The 22,910-nt window shown below is 42.6% G+C and overlaps 1 protein-coding gene across 2 annotated transcripts in view; it reads left to right on the top strand.

Moving 5' to 3' along the window:
- The first annotated feature begins 5,950 nt into the window (after positions 1–5,950).
- The window catches only part of Cbfb (core-binding factor subunit beta), a 42,342-nt gene continuing 25,382 nt past the window's right edge, over positions 5,951–22,910 (top strand). For both annotated transcript variants that reach the window (XM_021170664.2, XM_021170665.2), the window contains exons 1-3: positions 5,951–6,255; positions 6,504–6,590; positions 13,161–13,277. In XM_021170664.2, the coding sequence (XP_021026323.1) occupies positions 6,178–6,255; positions 6,504–6,590; positions 13,161–13,277 (282 nt within the window). In that variant the 5' untranslated portion in view covers positions 5,951–6,177. The remainder of the gene's footprint in view (positions 6,256–6,503; positions 6,591–13,160; positions 13,278–22,910) is intronic.

Raw genomic sequence — 22,910 nt, 5'->3', positions numbered from 1 at the left:
CGCCTATGACAAAGAGGCTCATTTGGAGCCTGGGCAAGATTTGCAAACGTCAACCTTGTAATTACAAGGATGAAATCATCTGGTTCCTTTTAAGCAAAAGGGTTTATTGATCCCAACACTGAAGAAATGCTATTCTGGGTAAGTCTGCTCCTCTTTCCTTTCCCTATGGCTGGGCTGCGCCGGTGGGGGAGGATAACAGAAAAGCAGAAAGGGGGAGGACACCTCTGGGACAAAAGAGAGATTCTGTAGGGCCCAGAGGTGAACTTTATGGGTTGTGAGTTCTACATCAGAAAGAAGAAGAAGGAGGAAAAAAAGTTAGAGGCCCAGGAAACTGCCTTGCTCAGGCAGAGGACACATTTGTCCTGGATATTGGCCCATCTCCTTCTAAAACCCAGAAGCTGAGTGGAGCCAGGGCTTGAGGCATGGTGCCAGCTACCAATTTTTCTTCCTTCCCCTCAAGATTCATTTGTGGCTCAGATCCCATTTCTGCTTCAAGATGGTCCAGTATTTCCCCAGTATCTGAAGGGAAACGGTTTCCTCAGGAAAGAAGAAGACTAAAGGTTCAGAGAGACCTGGAAAGTCAGATGTGGGTAGCTCTGATACCAGACCTAGATAAAGCCATCCTTCCTGCTGGCCTTGGGGAGGCAAGCCTGCTAGACCTTGACTTTCTATGACAGAGAAGGACAAGCAGCTGGGTTCAGGGTCAGGGATGAGTAACTCTCAAAGGCAAATGTTGTACCCTCCTACGAAGACCTACAATAGGACTCCTTATTCAACAGTAATGAGCCCTCAGGACATGGTGGGTACTCCATAGGAGAGATCCAACTACGGCTCTGTGTGAGTTTACAACTCAGTAAGAGATACAGGCAGGACTTTTTGGCATCTCCACCAGCAGGAAAGGATGGTTACAATAATCTTGAAATGGGAGGTTTAGCTTAGTGGTAGAGTGCTTGCCTAGCAAGTACAAGACCCTAAGTGTGGACCCAACACCAGTGGTGTGTGTGTGGTGTGTGTGTGTGTGTGTGTGTGTGTGTGTGTGTGTGTGTGGTGTGTGTGACACATGCAATACTCCTTCTAAGTATGGTGACTCATACCTGCAATTCTAAGCACTTGGGAGGCTGAAGCAAAAGGGTCGAAAACTTAGGGACAGTCTGGACAACAGAGAGAAACTGTCTCAAAACACAAACTCACACAATCGTGGGATCACTCCGCCCCACTGAGCCTCAGCTTCCTCATCTGTAAGACAGATCCAATAACATCGGACTTGCCGGGCCTGTGAAATAAATGGAAATGATATAGTTGGTGCTCATAACCCAGTGAGCCAGGGTCTTGTAATTCACCTTATTTGCCTTTTCACTTTCTGATTTCCTTATCTGCCTGACAGGCACAGAAGACTTGGCTTAGAAAAAACGCCTGCCTGAATGAATTGAGGGGAGGGCGTTAAAACACTCAGGCCAGAGTTTCATAATTGGGCTAGACAATGAAAGCTTATCAACTCCTGCCAGGATTATTGAGTCCTGTTCTTTGTGTGTGCATTGTGTGTGAGGGTATGCGTGAGCGTTGTGTGTGTGTGTGTGTGTGTGTGTGTGTGTGTGTGTGTGTGTGTGTGTGTGTTGGTGGGCCGGAGGTTGTAATCAGTGTCTTCTTTAGTTGTTCTCTACCTTACTCTTTGGATCTTTCATTGAAGCTAGAACTTCTCAATTTAAGCATTCTGGCTGGCCAGCAAGTCCCAGGGATTCTCCTGTCTCTGCCTCCCCAGTGTTAAGCATGAGCCACCAGGCCTTACTTTAAAAACAAAAAAACAGCTGGGCATGGTGGCGCACGCCTTCAGTCCCAGCACTCGGGAGGCAGAGGCAGGTGGATTTCTGAGGCCAGCCTGGTCTACAAAGTGAGTTCCAGGACAGCCAGACAGCCAGGGCTATACAGAGAAACCCTGTCTCGAAAAACAAACAAACAAACAAACAAACAAACAAACAAACAAACGGTAGGATCTAGGGATCTAGCACAGGTCTTCATGCTTTAGTGTCAAGCACTCTGCTGACTGAGCCATCTCCCCAGGATCTCCAGTGAATACTTTCTGTTCATCTACTGGAGATCGGACTCAGGGTCCCAGGTGACTACTCAGACAGAAAGGTGGGGAGACGAGGGGAGTCCCTAAGCTAGTTGGATGCTTAGGACACAAAGGTTCCAGGTAACAAGGCTCCAAAGGAATTATGAGTGTCTGGGACAAGCGATGGGAAGGGTATATCTGAGCAGCACAAAGACCTATCTTCAGACCTTCTAGATCTGAATCTGAGTAAACTTCACAGGGCAGAGTCTGAATCAATCCATACTCAACCAGACTGCCAGGAGTGCAGGCCCAAAAGTACCTCATCTGGATGAAAATTTCCTTTATAATTTTTTTAAATCCCATTTTTGAAAATAAGCAAAAAAGACAAATAAACAAACCAAAATCAAAATCAAAAAGGCATACCGAGGTCAGCTGAGGTCAACTGAGGAGAGCCCCTACAGCCAACAGCTTGTTTCTTTTCCTGGCCAGGCTGCTCAGATGCCAGACCATGGTGAGTGTGGGTTACCCTGTGCCCTGGAGTTGCCAAAGGCTGCACTCATTCTCTGTTTGCTGGGCAGATTTTGCCATTTATTTCCCTGAGGATGCTGCTCCCCACCCCCGTTCAGCTGACAGGATACTCTGCTCTGTGTTCCCCTGAACTAACCCCATCTACCTCTAGATCCCTTGTTCTTGAGACTATTTTTCCTCTTAGGGGACAATAATGATTGATTTTTCTTTCTTTCTTTTTTTTTGTTGTTGTTCATTTGATTGAGTTGTTGTTGTTGTTGTTGTTGTTGTTGTTGTTGGACGGTCTCCCTGTGTAGCAGCCCAAGCTGGTCTGAGATGTGACATTCTCTTGCCTCAGTCTCCGAGTACCAGTCTAGCATTACAGGACTGGGTCATCCTTCCCAGCTTCAATTTTTATTTCCAACATGAGAAACAATTAGCACACAGAAAACAATAAATATATAAACAAAAAATTGTATCTTTTGCCAGAGAGAGTTGATACAGACCACTCAGTGGGCCCACACCACATTTTCATTCACTCCCTCTCTGGGGGAAAAAGGCTTTTCTCTCTCAGTTCATCAAACTGCCTCTGATGCTGTGGATCACAGGCCTTAAACCCCTGATGGATGGTGAGATAATGTAAACTGGTAGATTATATCAGTATGTCTGTCTGGACATTTTACAGAAGAGAAGCTATGTGAACCTAGGACGAGCAATCAAAGTCCTTCCCGTAATAATTTTCAAGAAGCTGAAGAATGGCTGATGCTAGCGTTTGCCAGGAAACAGATTAGGTGGCTAAGAGAGCCTTTGAGAATTAAGAGTGAAGGGAAAGGAGAAAACAGAAGTGAGTTCTTACAGTCTGGGTGATGTTCATTTGTGCCTGTCTTTGGTTTGTTTATTTGAAATAGGTGACCTCTTTCAGTTTTAAGTTTGTTGAAATAGGGTTTCTGTCCCTTGAAATTGAAACAGGTCTGAGCAGGGCTGGCAAGAGAGCTGAGCAAGCTAAAGAGAGCTTGCTGTGTGAGAGCCTGATGACCTGAGTTCAATTCCTGGGACCCGAGTAAAGGTGGCAAGAGACAACTGACTCCACAAAGTTGTCCTCTGGACTCTACATACAAGCCACTGCATGTGTGCCTGCATACAAACACTATACCTGTGTGTGTGTGTGTGCACAGGCACACATATACACAAACATTAAAAATAAATAAATAAATGAAGCCATGCAGTGGTGGTACACACCTTTAGTCCCAGCACTTGGGAGGCAGAGGCAGGTGGGTCCCTGAGTTCCAGGCCAGCCTGGTGGACAGAGTAAATTCCAGGACAGCTAGCATTACACAGAGAAGCCCTGTCTCAAAAAACCAAAAATAATAGATAAATAAATGAATGAATAATAAGTGAAAAGATTGTAAAATAGCTGAAGATCCATCAGTAGAAGTTGTTGATATCTACTCATGCACCTTTATCTGCTCTAGAGGCTTGGGGTGGGATGGAGGGTGCCTGCCCCAAGAAGGAGATAATTCCATATTTGCTAATGGAAGGAGTATGTCTTTTAAAACCATCAACCTAATGACCTCCTTCCTCCTTTTCTGTTTCTCTTTTTTGGCACAGGTCCTCTGCTCAAGAAATCTTCCCACCTCGGTGGTCAAAGTCGCTGGCACTGTAAGTACGTGCTGCTTACAAATTTCACTGCTAAAACCCCTTGACCATGAAGGCTGGGACTGCAGCTCAGTGGTATAGCGCTTGATGAGGTGAATCCCTGGGTTTGAACTACATGGCCTAGACTGTGGTGGTTTGAGTGAGAACTGGCCTTCCCATAGGCTCAGATGTTAGAATACTTAATCCCCAGTGATGGCACTGTTGAGGTGTGGCCTTGCTGAAGGAAATGTGTCCCCAGGGCCATCTTTGAGGTTTCAAAGCCACTGGCATTCCTAAATCTTATTCTGCTTTCTGATTAAAGATGTGAGCCCTCAGTTTCCTGCCTGTGTCACCATGCCCCACCGTCAGGGATTCTAACCCTCTGGAGTGGTAAGCTTACACACACACACAGACACACACACCACTCTCACCAACAAACCTTTAATTTTGGGTAATCAACTCTCCAGACTTCAGTTAAGATGATTAACCCTCCTAGTTTGTTAGGGACTGAGCAGCTTCCGAGGGCTGGGGGGGGGCGGGGGGCAGGGGAGGTCATTGCTAAAAATGAGAGCTGTCTATGGCAAACTAGGACAGTTCCTTACCCACGTTTAGGTCCCTATCTAATAAATGAGATTGGGCTGGACTGGCGGTGAAATTCTGCCAAAATCTGTATTCAAGCAGGCATTAACAACTGACCTCAGAACTGATTCCAGTGACTTATAAGTATCTTGTCACAATCCTTAGCATCTGGCCAGCTGCTGCCAAGAGTTGGCACTTACCTGCCATCCTTGAACTGAACTTTTAACAAACTGCGATTTTTAAGGATCAGAGTTTATTGAGGGTCAGCTTTAGCTCAAGCTCTGCTGCAAACCCCGAGTCAGACTTTCTTCTGCTCTGGCAAGTTCTCTAGAACTTGCAGATCTTGAATTTTTTTTTTTTTTCTTATTTGATTGCACATTTGGGTAAAAATATGGACTGGCAACGGGTTACATATAATTAAGATAGTTTTCCTTTAAATGATGTGCTAGATCTACATAAACACTCTCCTACTAACGCCATGAACTTATGAGTGTGCATTTTGGAAATTACTAATCTGAGACTTACTGGTCTGGTACTTGTCTAAACCTTGTCTGCAGGCAGAGCTACACGGAATCCTAAGGCCAACCCCGTTTCAACAGCCACCACCTTTCTTCCACCATGATTTGGTTAGATGCCTACTTCCACCTTTCAGTGCACAGTCCACATCCCTCCCTATCGGTGTGGAGTATGCAAAGTCCTCTAAGACTTAGGTTTCCTTGAATTCAAGTAGCCCTTTTGGGGGTTACTCTGCGTGGCTGGCTGGGGAGCCAAGAAGTTCCAGATCGCTCACAAAGGGCCAAAAAAAAGGTCTGCGGGGCCGCTTCTAGTTGCTAAGAGAGGGGCGGATCCCTTCTGGGCGGGTTGTTCGCAGAGAAGCCCGCGGACAGGCGAGGGGAAGGAGACAGTGCTGCGGAAGGAGCAGGGTTTCACTGCAACCCAGCGGCCCCGCAAGCGGGTGGGTGGCGCATGCGCGGTGTGGGTCGTGGAGTTGTGAATGGTGCGTCTTGTTTGCTAGAGTTTGAGGCGGGCGGGCGCGCGAGGAGAAGGAGGAGGAGGAGGAGGAGGGGTGGGGCCGGCGCGGGGCGGGAGAGCGAGGAGGGCGGCGAGAGGAAGTGGCGGCCGCAGCCGGGGGAGGCTGGAAGCTGTGTCTGCGCGGGCGGGCGGGAGGGAGGGCGGCCGGCAACGGCTGAGGCGGGCGGCGGTAGCGTGGGTTGGGCTCCAAGCGCACGGCCGCACCTCAGCCTCCCTGGAGCGGGAGGCCACGCGGGCGGGCTCCTGAAACAAAGAGAAGCGGGAGTCCGGGTGCTGCGGGTGGGCGGTCAAGGCGGTCAGCACCGGAGCCCGCCAGCGGGTGCCCGCGCGAGCCTGGGGAGCGCGGCCGGCCGGCGCGGCCTGAGGGCGGGAAGATGCCGCGCGTCGTCCCGGACCAGAGGAGCAAGTTCGAGAACGAGGAGTTCTTCAGGAAGCTGAGCCGCGAGTGCGAGGTGAGGCGGTTGGGGAGGCGCGGAGGCCTCGGCGCGCCCCGAGTGGGCCCGGGGAGGAGAAAAGTTTGAGCGGCTCGGTTGCCGGGAAGCCCCCGGGACGGCGCGCCGGCCGAGGGGGAATCTCGCCCCGGCAAGCAGTCCGCCCACAGGCTCTGCTTGCCCTTATCAGAGCCGCGGGGAGCGGGCGGGCCGGCGGGTGCCGCCGCGGATTTGACTCCTGATTTCGGGGCCGTCTCTCTGCCTTGCAGATTAAGTACACGGGCTTCAGGGACCGGCCCCACGAGGAGCGCCAGACACGCTTCCAGAACGCCTGCCGCGACGGTCGCTCGGAGATCGTAAGTCGCCGGGGAGGGACCCCCCACCCCCACCCCACCCCACCCCCGGTGCGCGCGGGGAGGCCGCGGGGACCCAGGCGCGCGCCAGTCACTTGTTGCGCGCGGCCCCGGGCGTGTTCCGGACGGCGCCGCGGACGCTGCGGCTCCCGGAACTGAGCCGGGGGCGCAGGCTCACTTCCTTAGTCCGGATTCGAAAAGCAAGAAAGAGGCAGATGCTGGCGGGGCGGCTCTGCTCGGCCCTCCGGCGGACCCGCCTTCTTGGCCCGCCACGATGGTTCGGTTCGTGGGATGGTTTGCGTGTCCTAGTGCCGGCTCGGCAATCCGAGCGGAGCTCCAACCGGAGCCTGGCGGAGGTTGTCGCCTAGGCTGTGACCTCCGCCAGACTTCGGGGTGCTTGTAGGAAGGATACAGCCCTACGTGTAAAGAATCATTGGAGGGGGATCAGCGATAGGCTTGTTTCTGAGAAGCGAGATTGGTAAATCTATATGAGAAGCTATCTCCCAGTACAGCCGAGAGTAAATCTATTCCACTTATCTGTCGTCCTAATAGGAGAGAGAGAGAAAGGGCCCCAGTCGATGAACAATTTTCTTTTCTTAAAATGTTAAGAATCCGAAAGAAATCTATATTTTCCTTTTTCTAACCTCGATGTGCCTGTCTGAGTATTGGAGTTGCTAAAGAATTGCCTGGTGCTACACAGACAAATCCCATAGTTCATCTAGAGGTTCCTGTTTTATATTTGAAGACTGCTATGGACTTGGCAAGTCCTGGGTTGAAAAATATCGAAGTGATCTAGTTCCTCCTCTCTTGCCTCTTCGTTATTCTCCTCAGAGGTGTTGGTTAGGAAGCAACGAAAAGAAGAAACTGTAGGAAAGAGATTTTTTTGGTTGGGTGGTTTTTATTTTGTTTTGTTTTAAACTGAAGCACTGTGTAATAAAATCCTAATATTTGCTCAAGTGACAGGCCCATTGCCTTAGCCCAAACTTTAAATAAAGGTACGATTTGAATACAGGTTAACAGTATAAGGCTGTTGGTGAATGTCGCTTTTTTTTTTAAATTGAGATGTAGTTCGTATAACAATGAACTCAACTTTTTTGTCACTGAAACCAGATTTATTTTTAAAGATGATTTAATATTTAAAATGAAGGCTGTTGGAGTTGAATTGCTAGTGAGGTAACACTATAATTAAATATAGCAAGAGCTATTGAATATTTAATCATTCAGGTGTTTCATAAAATAGAGCCTACCACTTTCAACCCATACCTGGTTTCTAGTTACGAGATTCAAAACAAAAAACAAAAAAACGTAAGAAATGCTTTTTAGTTTTGGCCCTAAGCAGTAGCAGAGCACCCTTCAGTGATGATGGCGTCCTTGGCCTGCGTTATGTAGCAAAAGGTGGGTGGGTGGGATGCTCGGTAAAGGGTTTCCTGGATGTCACTAATGTTAAGTATAGAAGATAAGATAAAGTAAAATAACTTGCTGTATGCTCAGGCTGAGTTGACTTTCTTTCTTAAATGCAGTGGCACATTTGTTTATGTGTCCTGTCAGAGTTTGGTGCATGCATTACAGACTGGGCATAGGACACAGTGTGTCTCAACAGCTGTATTTTAATGTTGTTGTGACACAACAGTGTTACAGCTTGCTGTATTTGTCATAAATTTCCTTTGAGAATGAATTAGACATCCGAGGCTCTCATCTAAATATTCCATCCTACAAATTGTATTTTTCCGTTTTTCTTTGAGAAAAGGTTCTAGGTAATCTGTCTAGTATTTGGGTGTGCACGTGTGCCAGGGCGCACATGGTGGTCAGACAGCAGTTCCCTCTTACCATGTAGATTCCAGGGATTGAAGCTGTCAGTCTGTCAGCAAGCATCCTCACCCATTGAGCCATCTCTCCAAGCCTTGTCTCCCTTTTCCTTATTTTTCTTTTCCGAAGCTGGCTTGGAAATACGTCTCATTTTTTTATTTCTTGAAAACATGACATTATAGCTCAGGCTAGCCTTGTCTGCACAGCCGTCCTCCTGTCTCAGTCTCCTGTGTGCTGAGGTTACAGGTGTGAGCCTCCATGCCTGGTTACAGCTCTTATTTTGTTGAATAATTTATTTTTTAACTTAAAAAGAACATGTTTTCATTCCATACTCGGAGTCTTTTGTGAGATTATAATATTACATTTCTCCCTTTCCTTTCTCCCCTGAAGGCTTTCCCACATGCCCTTCACTCGCCTTCAAATTCAGTCTCTTCTTTCATTGTGTTCTGATATGTATATGCATATATGTTTCTAAATGTGACGTGTTCCGTCCATATACTGTTGCTTTTATGTATGTTTTCAAGACTTGCCATCTGGCACAGGACAGCCCATCGGTGTGCTCTTCCCTAGCTAGACCACCTCTCCCACTCCCAGCTTCCCTTGGTTGCCTTGGTTTTTTGTGTAGGGTTGAGTCCTCGTGGGCTTGTCCCCAGCCACTTTGATGCCAGAGTGTCCAGTGTCATCCTCCTTTAGTTCCCGTTAGACAGTCATGAGGCTTTGTGAGTATGGCTTCTGACATTACTAGGAAACACAGTCTCATAGCAGAATTCCCTGATGCTCTGGCCCTCAGCATCATTCTCTTCCTCAGTGCTCCCCAAGTCTTAGGTGCAGGAATGGCTAATAGATGTATCCACTGGGACTAGCTCCACAACAGGTGTTGTCTTTTTTAAGTTTTTTTTCCTTTTTAAACATTTTTTTGATTTAGTGGAGGGGGCAGAGTGTATGCCATGGTGAATAGGTGTGGGGTTGGTCACCTTTTGTTCTTTTTTCTTTCTTTCTTTCTTTCTTTCTTTCTTTCTTTCTTTCTTTCTTTCTTTCTTTCTTTCTTTCTTTCTTTCTTTCTTTCTTTCACCATGTGGGTCCCAGGGTTTGGATTTATGTTATCAGGCTTGGCTATAAGAACCTTTACCTTAATCATTGGCCCTTTGCTGTGTAGTTTTAACTATTTGTACTTGGGAAGGAATTTCACATTTCCTTCTCTTTGATTTTCACCTTTTAATTAATTTTTACCTGTTCTCCCGAGCACCCCAGTACTGAAGTGAACCCTACGGATTTTTTTTGTTTGTTTTTGTTTTTCCCCCCCGAGACAGGGTTTCTCTGGTAGTCCTGGAACTAGCTCTGTAGACCAGGCTGTCCTCAAATGAAACAGAGATCTTCCTGTCTTTGCTTTTTAGTGGATCACTACCATGTAGCTCTTCATGCCTCTGACTAGCCAGGATTTTGTTATCTCTATTTATTTCATTTATTTTTGGTGGATTTAGGAACAGGGGCAGTAGGCAAGTTCTCAAGTAGCCCAGGTTGGTCTTAAATTAATTCAGCATGTATGCTGAGGGTGGCCTTGAACTGATTCTTTTTCTTCACATTTAAATATAGGATCATCTGGGCTAGGGCTGCTACAGCCAGTAGTTGAGGTCATGCCTACCCTTTTCTCCAAAGAAAACTTACAGAGAGGATCTCTGGAAGAGCAGTCAGTGCTCTTAACCACTGAGCCATCTCTCTATATCTCCAGCCCTTTTTTTTTTTAAACTTTTTCATTTTCTCACTAATATATACATTTTTTAAAAAAAGATTTATTTATTTTATGTATATGAGTCACTGAAACTGTACAGATGGTTTCGAGTCATCATGTGGTTGTTGGGAGTTGAACTCAGGACCTCTGCTCACTCCAGGCCCTGCTTACTCAGGCCCAAAGACTTCCGACACACCAGAAAAGGGCATCAAATCTCATGGTGGTTGTGAGCCACCATGTGGTTGCTGGGATTTGAACTCAGGACCTTCGAAAGAGCAGTCAGTGCTCTTAACCACTGAGCCATCTCTCCAGCCCGCTAATATATACTTTTAATCATGAAATTTGAATGGTAAGAAGTATGGGGGTTCTGAAACAAAGTATACCATTTTACTGTTCTCAGAGTTTTCCCAACTCTTTTATATGTGTTATTCCTTTTAAAAGATCCTATCTTTTAATGGAATAAAACATCAGGTGGCGAACCTCTTTGATCCTAGATCTCAGGAGACAGGCAGATCAATATGAATTTCAGGCTAGTCTGGTCTCTGGTGAGTTTCAGGCTATCCAGGCCTTCAATAGTAAGACTCTGTGGGGGGTGGAGGGGAGGAGGAAAGAAGAAAAGAAAAAGATGGGATTGCAGTACTTACTTGCTTATCAGTTTTTGTCACTTTTCTTCCCCGGACTGGATTTAACCTGCTAAACTCTGTGCCATTATGGAAGGCTAGCTCTCAGGAGTTTCTCTTGGGTTGTGTGGATAGGCTTTGTGCCTGTAGCCCGTAGTCTCAGTCCTGGAGAAGCTGAGTGAAAAAGATTACTTAGGCCCTGGAATTTGAAGAAAGCCTGGGCAAAATAGCCAGATATGGTCTCCAAAGACAAACCTTAGTTAGCATGCTAGACAGCTCATGCTTGTAATCACAGGACGTGGGTACTCAAGACAGGAGGACTGCCTTGAATTTGAACATGGCTTCATACCAAGTTAAGGGCATTCTGTAGGGGGAGGATTGTTTCCCTTATATTATTCAGCACACAGTTATGAGTGGTAAAATAAGGAAGCTGAGGTATACCTTAAGTCATACAACATAGGCAGATTTCCTTCTACAATAATGGTTTTCATTTAGCGGGAAGGATGGGGTTAGGCGGGATTTCATGTATCCCAGGCTGGTTTTAAACTTAAGATGTAGCCAAGGATGAACTTGAACTTGTGAATGCTTTTCGTTTGAACTTGTACTGGTGGGGCTTTTAATGGGTAAAACTTACCCAGTTAAGAGATTGAGCAGTTGGGCTGATGAAATATACGTACAGTACCAGTAATAGAAGTAGGAGCTGTAGAGAAAAAAGGATTAACTCAAGGCCAGTTTGGGCTGTATAGTGAGGCCACCGTCTTTGAAGTTGTTAATCCTGGGGGGTGGAGGGAACTAAGGATAAATGTATCATCTACTGACATTGAGCAAATCCCCTGATTCATTGCTTTCCAATGAATATTATGTTTCTAAAGAACTGATGCTTCAAAGTTTAATTAGCAAGATAAAACTGGTTCCAGCAAAGAGGAATTCACACCTAGATGACTTTAAAACATTATATATAATGGCCACAGAGGCCAGAAGAGGGCGTTGGACCCTCCAGAACTGAAGTTACAAATGATTGTGAACCTCCACAAGAAAGTTTAGAATTGAACTTAGATCCTCTGGGAGAGTAGACAATGTGCTAGAGAGCTGAGCCATCTCTCCAGCCCCTGAAGTGTATTGTGGGGTTTTTTTTGTTTTGTTTTGTTTTGTTTTGTTTTGTTTTGTTTTGTTTTTGTTTCAGTTTCAAGAAGGTCTCACAGTGTATCTCTGGCTATCCTGGAACTCATCGTGTAGACCAGGTTGGCCTCAAACTCAGAGAAATCTGCCTGCTTCTGCCTCCCAAGTGCTGAGATTAAAGGCATGTGCCACTATGGTTTTTGTTTTGGGGGTTTTGTTTTGGGTTTGTTTTGTTTTGTTTTGTTTTGAAATATAGCTTCTGGGCTGAAGAGATGGCTCAGCCCAAGAGCACTGTCTGCTTTTCCAGAGATCCTGAGTTCAATTCCCAACAACCACATGGTGGCTCACAACCATCTGTAATGGAATCTAATGCCCTCTTCTGGTGTGTCTGAAGACAGCGACAGTGACAGTGTACTCAACATATATAAATAAATAAATCTTAAAAAAAAAAAAAAAGAAATACAGCTTTTACTTACTTCTTTGTAAAGCTCTCTTGGAACGAGGAATAATGGTGTTTCTGTTTTTTGTTTGTTTGTATGTAAGGAAGTAAGAGTTAAGTTGCTCAGAGACTATAATATGACACTGTGGCACTTTTAGGCCGTTTTAGATTGTTCTGTGATTTGAGCTATGCCATCTAATTTTTTTTTTTTTTTTTTTCAGACAGGCTCTCATTTTTTGTTCTAGCTGTCTTGGAACTCACTATATAAACCAGGCTGGCCTCGAATTTATAGCAGTCCACCTGCCTCTCTCCAGAGTACTGCTAGAGTCGAAGATATTACACCTGGCCTCCTAGTACATTTTTATGGGCTTTGGAGCTCATGCTTAAAAAATTATATTTAAATACTGCACTTTTTTTTAAACATACCACACATGGTTACATTTTCTTGAGTCAAAAGCTCAAGAAAAAAATAATCTCATATATACAACTTTATATTATGCTTTAAATTCAAAACCATGAGTGATTTTCACATTTGAAAATAAAGTTTAAATGCAAGGATAGAGGTTCTGGTTAGACACAAGCAATTTGAGTTTCTAACGTCAGCAAAAAAATGACCTGAAATAAAGTATTGATTCCATGTCTGATTTTATATTTAAGCAGCCAATGGCAAATGTCCTTAAAGTGGAATCAGATGTTTGTAACTTAATACTTAAGAAAAATGATGAGTGCATGTTTTTTACTTTTAAGTATTCTTGGTGCTGCCTGGCTTAAGACATAAACTGATGTAAAAATAAATGACTGCCTGCATAATTTATGTAATGTCCTGCTTCTGATCCTGTTTGTATTGATTTTTCTAAAAGGCTTTTGTGGCTACAGGAACCAATCTGTCTCTCCAGTTTTTTCCGGCCAGCTGGCAGGGAGAACAGCGACAAACACCTAGCCGGGAATATGTCGACTTAGAGAGAGAAGCAGGCAAGGTAGGAAACATCTGTTTGCAATTTCAAGTATTGTTGATTGTTTTATTATTGTCTGAGTACTTGCGTTTAATAAGGAGATTATTAGTCTGACCACCCAGACATACGGTCAGATTTGTCTTCACGATAAAAGAATGTAAAATGATTTTAATAACTTATAACATTTGATTCCTAATTTCATAGATATAATAGTTACTATGGGAAGTTCTTATAGAAAGGTAATATTCTACGTTTACTATTAAATATTAATTTCCTTAAAAGTTAACAAAAAATTTTTGTGTCTACTAAAATGTTACTATAGGCCTGTGAAATTTGGTGGGGGGTGGGGGGGGGATGATGGGACCTGACATGACTATGTTTGTTTTTTTGTTTTGTTTTGTTTTTTACATTTCTGTATTTAGAAACAAAGTATAGATAACTATTTTGTTAATGTAGCAGATTTGATTTTTAGAAAAATAAGAAATCTCTTTAAAATATTTTCTATTTTAGAAAAGTTTCTGGAAATTAAAGTAAATATGCCTTATAATTTTTATGTTAGAAGTTGGAATTATGAAAATATAGATGGGAATATTTATACTGATAGCTATTAAAAATCTGTGTATTGATAAAAATTTAATAGTATTTTAGATTGGTTGATCTTTGATCAAGGAGTCAGGGAGAGTATATATGATCTAAATCTATAAAACTTTAAAGAATAAAACTTTTTTTTTAAAGTTCAGGAGTTGATTTAATGGAAAAAATTTGAAGAACTTTTGTATCCAATTTATACTCAGTATTTCTGTTTCCTTTGTAGAATAGTTTTGTTTGTTTTTTGGTTGGTGTTTTGGGAGGTTTTGTTTGTTTGTTTTCTGGGGTGTTTTTGGCTTGAGACATGATCTCTTGTAGCTGTAGCCAACCTAGAACTCTTATTCCTCCTGACTCCACCTTGAACTAATAGGGTTACAGGTGTGTGTCTTCCCACTGGGCTTGTAGTATGTTACCATTCCTGTTTCTAGAAACATGCTAAATGATTTTTCGAAGTGTCATTATGAGTAGCATAAACTTTTGAGTTATTTGCCTGTGGAATGACAGATTTTGCCTGTTTAGTTTGGGGTCAGCTCCTGGACTTAGTGAGTTCCAAGTCAGCCTGGGCTACAGTGAGACCCTACCTCAAAACAAAACAATGTTGGTGAGGTGACTCAGCAGGTAAGAGTGTGTGCCTGGCAGCCTTGACCTGAGTTGATCCCCAGAATTCTTACAAAAAGTTCAGAACTGTAGCTGTTACCACAGCTTCAGCATTCCTACCACAAGGTGGGAGTTGGAGCCCAGAGGATCTACCAGAAGACAGTAGAGTAAATATCTCAGTCTCAGAAACAACAGGAGGGAGACCCTGCCTAAAAACAAAAATAGACATCTGGGACCCAAAAAAGTTGTTCTTTGGAGTTAAGACATCTGTACCCTTATCACATACAAATAATAAAATAATTCTTAAAAAAAAAAACAAAAACAAAAAAGCAACATATATATACTAATTAAAAGATTTTTATCTGTTTAAAGTACAGTGAAGGATTTTGTTTAGTTCTGTGATGTTATCTTTTATGGGTAACCAGCTAATCTTTAGATTGAAAGGGGAAAGACTGCAGGATTTGTTTAAAAAATGAGTAATAGTTACATAATTTACTTTCTTGTATAAACTTGTTTAATTGGAAAATGAAAATTAATATTCATAATCTGTTTAAATTTTAGTAGCAAATGATAAAACTGATGTACGATATCAGGAAATTTATGTCTTATTAATACTGGATTTAGAAGTTTGTTTTTCTAAGAGAGAGACAGATGGTAAGTATTTTCAGTTTTGCAGGCTTGCTCTCTTGTTGCAGCTATTCACCTCTGTAGTTGTAGTGTCTAGAGAGCTAAATACTGCACATAAACAAGTGGGGCTGTATCCAAGAATGTGGTAATGCTAGCCAAAATCAGGGTCTTTTATATGATAAATTGTTTTTACATATAGATGACAGATCTTTCATATATAGTTTTGCCAACAAAAAATACAGAAAACAAACAAACACCATCCTAACATATTGCTGTGTGCTGCTGAAATAAAGTACTCTGGTTTACTAAGACTAGGTTTTCTCATCCATGGCATTCAGACTATGGGATCAAGTATTTCCTTTCTCCCTTTTTATGCTTTGTTTTTATTATCATTAGACTTTCTGTCTCCACAGGCTTAGGATTAACTACCAAAAAATAATTAGAACTTTTCCAAAATGCTATTTGCCAATGTTAAGTCTTTTTATCAGATGTGAAATGAGTATCATCTCATATTTTTTCACCTTGTTTGAACTCCTGATCCTCCTGCCTATACCACCCAAGTGCTGAAATCCAAGTGCTGGATTTGTGATGGTGTAAATCCCATTGCTTTAACCGAGTTACCTCCCAAACTTCTGTTTCTCTTGATGGAAAAGTGACTAGGAATATTTGCGATTTTAAATAGGTGGTGTTGGGAGAGAAGCTGTTATTTGGACAAACCCTAGAAAAGATTAAGAAATGATGTGCCATGTAGACATCTAGGGGGGAATGTTCTAGATAAGGAGAAAGGTCCTTTACCACTGTAAAGGACCCAGAGTGAGAACGTGCACTATATAGTATATAAACAGCAGATAGTCTGTATGGCTAGATTAGCCTAGGATGGGAGTAGTAAGGGAAGGGAAATAAAACAAGGAGCTGGTTTGTTTTTTGAGACAATTTCTCTGTAGACCAGGCTGTCCTGGAACTCACTCTGTAGACCAGGCTGACCTTGAGCTCAGAAATCCTCCTTCCTCTGCCTTCCAAGTGCTGGGATTAAAGGTGTACATCACTACAGACTGGATGACAGATTTTTTTAATTAATTTTTATTTGTGTATATTCATGTGAGTATATACATGTGGCCAGAGGACACCTTTTAGGAATCTGTTCTGTGTGTCAGTCCTGGGAATTGAATTGGGTTATCAGGCTTGGCAGCAAGTGTTTTTGCCCACTGAGCTGTCTCATCTGCCCAAAGGTGCTGTTTTTTTGTTTTTGTTTTGTTTGTTTACTGTTATTTTTTAATTTTAATTTTTAAAGTCAGGGTCTCACATAGGTCAGACTGACCTTGACTTTGCTGTAGAGTTGAGTCTGGTCTGGAACGTCTGATAGTCTTCCATCGGCCTCTAGTGTCCTGGGTAAAGTATGTGAGCCCTTACACCAGGCTTGGCGTGGACCTATATTCTGAATGAAATGGAGAGTGGTTTTAGGGTTCTTCGCAGGTGAATGATATGGTCTGTGTTAGGTTTTGACAGGTTCACTCAGCATTCTAGGTTGATAATAAGACTGTGAGGGCCAGAGTGAAGTAGGGGAACCAGTTTGGCTATTGAAGTAATCTTGGCAAGGCAGTAGAGGTGTAGTGAGAGGTGAATGTGTTCTGAAATAAAACCATCTGGATTTGTTTATGGATTGGATGCAGTGGGTGGGAAAGAGAGTGCTAAGAACGACTCCACCTCTTTGGCTAGAACAACTGGAAATATGGGTGCCATCATGAGATAGGAAAGGCTTTGTGGATGGAGTAAGAAGCAGGTTTGCTCAATTCAGGACATGTGGATTTGTGATGGTTGCTTGTTTTTATAGCTTCTGTTTCCTTACTGCCTACCCAGAGCTTAGCAGACTCCTTTTTAAAGTGCCCCTTCATCTGTTTATCTCAAGAGTTCAGTGACCTTGGAAAAAGGTCAGTATTATTGAAATGTTGTTTAAATATAATAAAATGCTCCTAGATTAATGGCCTAATTTTCACTTTAACAAACATTTGTGTGCATATGAATGCCTTTATGGTTAAAATAATGTTTCAGCCATGCCAAGAAATTTTCTCATGCTCCTTTACGCAAGTCTGGGGTTGTTGTAGCTGTGTGGTTCTGGGTCAAGGTCTCTCTTGAGGTTACAGTCAAACTGTCAGATAAGGCTGGACAATCTGAAGACTTGTCTAGAACCAAAGGATAGACTTGGAACTAAGCTCGTAGGACTTCTGTTTCTAGACATGTGTGCCTCTCTATGCAGAGAAAATGAATGAAGTCACCATGCTTTTTATGACCACTTCTCTAGTCATTTGTGTCTCATTCGGTTAAGCAGCTGGTCACTAAGTCCAGGCCACATTCAACAGAGAAGGGGATTGTTACACTTGGGGATGAATACCAGGATGATGGGATCATTGGCCACGTTGGAGCCCAGCCACAATACTAATTCTTTTTTTTTTTTTTTTAGATTTATTTATTTATTTATTATATGTAAGTACATTGTAGCTATCCTCAGACACTCCAGAATAGGGAGTCAGATCTCATTAAGGATGGTTGTGAGCCACCATGTGGTTGCTGGGATTTGAACTCCAGACCTTCGGAAGAGCAGTTGGGTGCTCTTACCCACTGAGCCATCTCACCAGCCCACAATACTAATTCTTAAATTTAGTGAATTAAGAACAGCTTACAATGTTAGTAAAGAAAAAACAAATAATTCTTTTATTTAAAAGGGTAGTTTTGTGATTTAAGGAAATGCTTCAGAAAATAGCCCCCTTTATTCATTCTTGGCTTTTGTGATAACAGGAGTATTTTTACCTAGGCCAATTGACACAGGTCTATAATCCCAGTTTCTCAGGAAGCCAAATAGGATTAAAAGTTCAAGACCTTCCTGACCTGTAGAATGCGTTCAAGGATAGCCTGGAGACTGTCTCAAAATAAAAGGCACAAAGAGGCCTGGAAATGTAGATCTGTTATAGAGCTCTTGTCTAGCACTGTAAGCCCTAGGTTCAAACACACCCCACCACTCCAGGTTTTCCCCTCAAACTTAGGAGCTTTTGTTTTCATTTTATAAAAAAATTTTCACACCAAGTGTCTTTAATAAGGAAGGGCTGTTAGTGACTGTTACCTATAAATAGGTACTTGTGTGAGATCAAGTTAGAGCATAGTATTATATATTTTTGTTTTGAAGTACTTGAAACTTTTGGGAGGACAGGATCTATGAGTCAGACTGGCTTTGAAACTTAAAGAAAAATTAAGTATATTGGTGTTTTGCCTGTTTGTAAGTATACGTACCTGGTGCCCACAGAAGAGGCCAGAAGAGGACATTGGATTCCCAAGAACTAGAGTATAGAGGATTACGAACTGTCTGTCACATGGGTGCTGGAGATAGAACCTGGTCCTCTGGAAGAAGAACAGCCAGTTCTCTTAACCTCTGAGCCATCTCTCCAGCCCCATGAACAGTTGAACCAGTTGTCTAGTTGAACTGATTGTATTCGGCACGTTGTTGTTTTGTGTGCTTTAGATAGAACTGGACATGGAACCCAGGGCCTTGCATGGTCACTCAGAACTCAGAACTCAGCCACTGAATATGTTCCCAGCCCTTACCTTGGCTCTTAAGAGTCTTTCAGGAAAGGTTTAAAATACAGCATAGTGGAAAGGCAGAGTCAAAGCTGATCACAGCTTACCCGTTTGCGGTAAGCAGAATGTTCCTCATGTAAAGATTACATGAAGTATCAGAATATATGAAAAATATATTTTGAAATTTGAATTGTTTTGAGACTAGTCTTCTTGTAGCACAGGCTACTGTGGTTTGTTTTGCTTCTACCTCCAGTATATGGAGTATAGGCGTGTGCCAGTATGCTCAGCCCTGAAAATGCATCTTCAATTGCAAACTCCTCTCCAAAATTAGGCTCTTAGATGGTTTTGTAGGGTAAATTGTAACTGAATCATAGTTAGTGATTTGGATGACTTGGGTAAGTTCATTTCAGGTAGGCATACAGTGCTACTGGAACAGGTCATCTTTCCCAAGTAGTCCATCCTATGTGTTATGAACCTTTGTAACCACGATGTTTTTTCATCCTTTAAACTGCTTCCTTGTAACTTAGCTGTCACATGACAGCTAGGAAAAGGCAGCTTATCAGAACTTAAACCATTCCTAAATCGAAATTTTATAAACTTAGCTTAATTTCTTTGCTCTTCCCTCTTAGGTCTTATTTCCATTTATATTTTATTTCAGATGAATACAGATGATTTTAGTTGACCATAATTAGTAGTCTTGAGTGGTCACAACGCCCCCCTCCTCCCCTATATAATCTGTGTTTTATAAAGCTTCATTGGGATTTTGATTTAATGACTATATATGGTAATTGTATGGTCCAGTTAGTCTAACAAGTATGAAAACCGATTTCAAAAATTGCACTTTATTGTTTTGCTGTTCATTAAACCATCCTTCCCTCTACCCCACCCCACCCCGTGGATGTTGACTATTCTGTTCTGTACTGTGGACTCAGGAAGAGAGAGACTCTTCTCTAAAACAGTAATCTTATGGCTTAGTATGGTTTACCTACCTTTTTCCTTTTTTTTTTTTTTTTTTTTTGAGACAGGGTTTCTCAGTGTAGCCTTGGCTGTCCTGAAACTCACTTTGTAGACCAGGCTGGCCTCGAACTCAGAGATCCGCCTGCCTCTGCCTCCCAAGTGCTGGCATTAAAGGCATGTGCCACCACACCCAGCTACCTACCTTTTTTGAGACTGGGTCTCACTGTGTAGAGCAAGCTGGCTTCCAGCTTAGAGAAATCTGCATGTCTCTGCCTCCCAAATGCTAGGACTAAAGGCACCATGCTTGTCATAAGGTATTTCTGATCTTTTACCTTAGCCTTTCACGTGCTGGGATTGTCGGCTTGACCATGCTTAGCCATAACTTATAAGAAGATAAAATAACAAAATAATTTTATCTAATGGATAAAGAATTAATTTTTGAGTAGGCTCCTCTGTCCAAAGATATATTGCCTCTTATTTTCCTTCTTTCCTTCTTAATTTATAACAGTGTGTGTGTGTCTGTCTGTATCTTTGTGTAGGCAGCTTGTGGGCATAGGTTCTCTTTCTTCCACCATGAGGGTTCTAGGGATTGCACTCAGATTTTGCCTGGTTTGGCAGCAGTTGCTCTCACCAGTGAGCCATCTTACCAGATTTCAACTTACACTGATATTTTTAACTTAAAAACTATGTATATCTCACAATATGGGTATGACTAGAGCATAAATATGTACTAATGGCTCACAGAAGGAACCAGCCAGGAGTGTTTTTAGATGAGTGAGGAAAAGGCCTGTCATTTTCAGATGGCGTTCTTAGAGGATAAGCTGGATGAATCTCGGGCTCTGTTGCAGATATTCATGGGCTCTCAGGCAGCAGCACTGTCATGCTGCCACTTTTCCGAGTTCTAACTCAGAAGCATGACAGGCTTAGAGAAAATACAGTGAAATCAGGTAAAAAGTGTATAGAAAGCATATTAGTGACATGTTAGTACAATTTTTATTATGTGGAAAAATGTACAGATCTCATGTTGCTGGTGGCAGAGGTAGGTGTGTGGGGGTGGTTGGTTGGTTGGTTGGTTGGTTTGTTTGAAAACTCAGTCTTATGTAGTAGCCCAGGCTGGCATTGAACGAGCCAAGAAGGACGGGGTGACCTTCCTGAGCTTCTCCCAAGTGCTGGGATTTCAGGTGTGAGCCGCTGTGCCCAGCTCTTATGATTTCTAACAGAAATCAGAGGTCAGTTAACATACAATTCTTTTTCTTTGTTGAGATAGGTTCTTACTATATACGTCAGGCTGATCTCAAACTCCACCTCCCTACTTTAGTTCAGGTGTTAGGATTACATTTTTTTGCCACTGTTCCTAGCAGCTTACTAATATTACTGAATATGTGTTTAAATGTATGGACATACAAATTTCAGAAATGTTTTCTATTGTATGGTTTGTCACTTGCACTATATGAAGTAGGTTTATATCTTGCATTAGACCACTATAAGAAACATGCTTTCTCCTACGTGTGCAACCCAGTTGTTTGAGAATGTGGATGAATGACTGTAGTGATTATCTGACAGTGGCTGACTGTGCACTTAGGAACAGAAAGGACCATGTGGCTAAAGGAACATGAATCAGAAAAGTCTTGTAAAGGAATCTGTTAACAGTCTACAGAAATGATTGCAGCTGGGCAGCATGGTACATATTTCATCAGTGGAATCTTGTTTTCCTGGGTGCTTTTGGCCAGTCTAGCATTACAGCTAGCTTGTCTGATGATTCATTAGTTTGTGGATAGAACAACTGTTCATTGTCTGGGTGGGGGTGGGGTGGGGAGCTAGCTCTTTGCCTTAGAAAAAACCTGCCATGTAGAGCATTGGTGGAAATGTGTGTGTAAGCAGAGTTTCTGTGATGGTCTCTGTTTCACACATTTTACTTACTTTGATCTCTCAATTTTTTACTAAAGAAGATATTTTCATTGATTTTAAAATGTGAGGACTCAGCCGGGCGTGGTGGCGCACGCCTTTAATCCCAGCACTCGGGAGGCAGAGGCAGGCGGATTTCTGAGTTCGAGGCCAGCCTGGTCTACAAAGTGAGTGCCAGGACAGCCAGGGCTATACAGAGAAACCCTGTCTCGAAAAAAACCAAAAAAATAAATAAATAAATAAATAAATAAATAAATAAATAAATAAAATGTGAGGACTCTGGTGCTAAGTGAAAAAAATTTGAAGGCCAGGCATTATAGGTGGCACACACTTATTTTTTTTTTTTTTTTTAAAGATTTATTTATTTATTATATGTAAGTACACTGTAGCTGTCTTCAGACATTCCAGAAGAGGGCACCAGATCTCGTTGCGGATGGTTGTGAGCCACCATGTGGTTGCTGGGATTTGAACTCTGGACCTTCGGAAGAGCAGTCGGGTGCTCTTACCCACTGAGCCATCTCACCAGCCCGGCACACACTTATAATCCCAGCATTTAGGAAACTATGACAGGGGCGTTTAAGCTGGACTTAGCTACATAGCAAGACCCTGTCTCAATAACAACTGAAAAGTACTTAGTGTAGGAGTGATTAGTACAAGGAAACTAAGAGCTTTTTCTCTTGTTTTATTAATAAGGATTTAAATATTTATTCTGGGGCCCTGGAGAAATGACTTAGTGGTTAAGAGTACCAGCAACTATTCCAAAGGACTCTGGTTCAGTCCCCAGCACCCAGGGCAATTCAGAACCATCCATAACTCCAGTTCCAGCAGATCCAGTGGATGTGCTCTGTGCTTTGCTGGCCTTAGGATACCGGGAAAGACATGTGGTACACAGACATACATGTAGGCAAAACACCCATATACTTAATTTTTAAATTTTTTAAATATTCAGAGACGTAAGGGGTAATAGTGATAATAATCACTCTCTCAATGTTTCCCTGCTATTTCAGTTTATAGATGAGACTCGGAAACATTCTGAATGCTAACTGTTTGTTGGTTTGGTTTGGTTTTTTTTTTTTAAAAATGTTTCTTGGTAGTCCTGACTCTTGGAACTCACTGTAGACCAGGCTGGCTCTCCTTCCCGAGTGTTAGGATTAAAGATGTGTGCCACCAATCCCTCCCAGTTTATCAGTTTATTATAGAGAAATGAGATACTCTTTCCAATTAAAAGATTATCTTTTTTTTTTCTTTTTAAAGAATGAAGTCTGCTTGCTTTTGTCAATAGCTTTGAGGTTGATTTCTGTACGTATTGATTTGTGACTCAATACTGATGTGCGTTGGGTATGTTTAAATCTACAATTATTCTGCTTGCCTTATCACAAAATTACCTTTGGAATAACTCAGTGTGGGAATTCTTTC

This window comes from Mus caroli, unplaced genomic scaffold, assembly GCF_978045245.1.
Source record: "Mus caroli unplaced genomic scaffold, Mus_caroli_1 scaffold_10, whole genome shotgun sequence".
NCBI lineage: Eukaryota > Metazoa > Chordata > Mammalia > Rodentia > Muridae > Mus > Mus caroli.
Note: the sequence above shows the minus strand (reverse complement) of the source record. Positions and strands in the feature narration are given on the sequence as shown.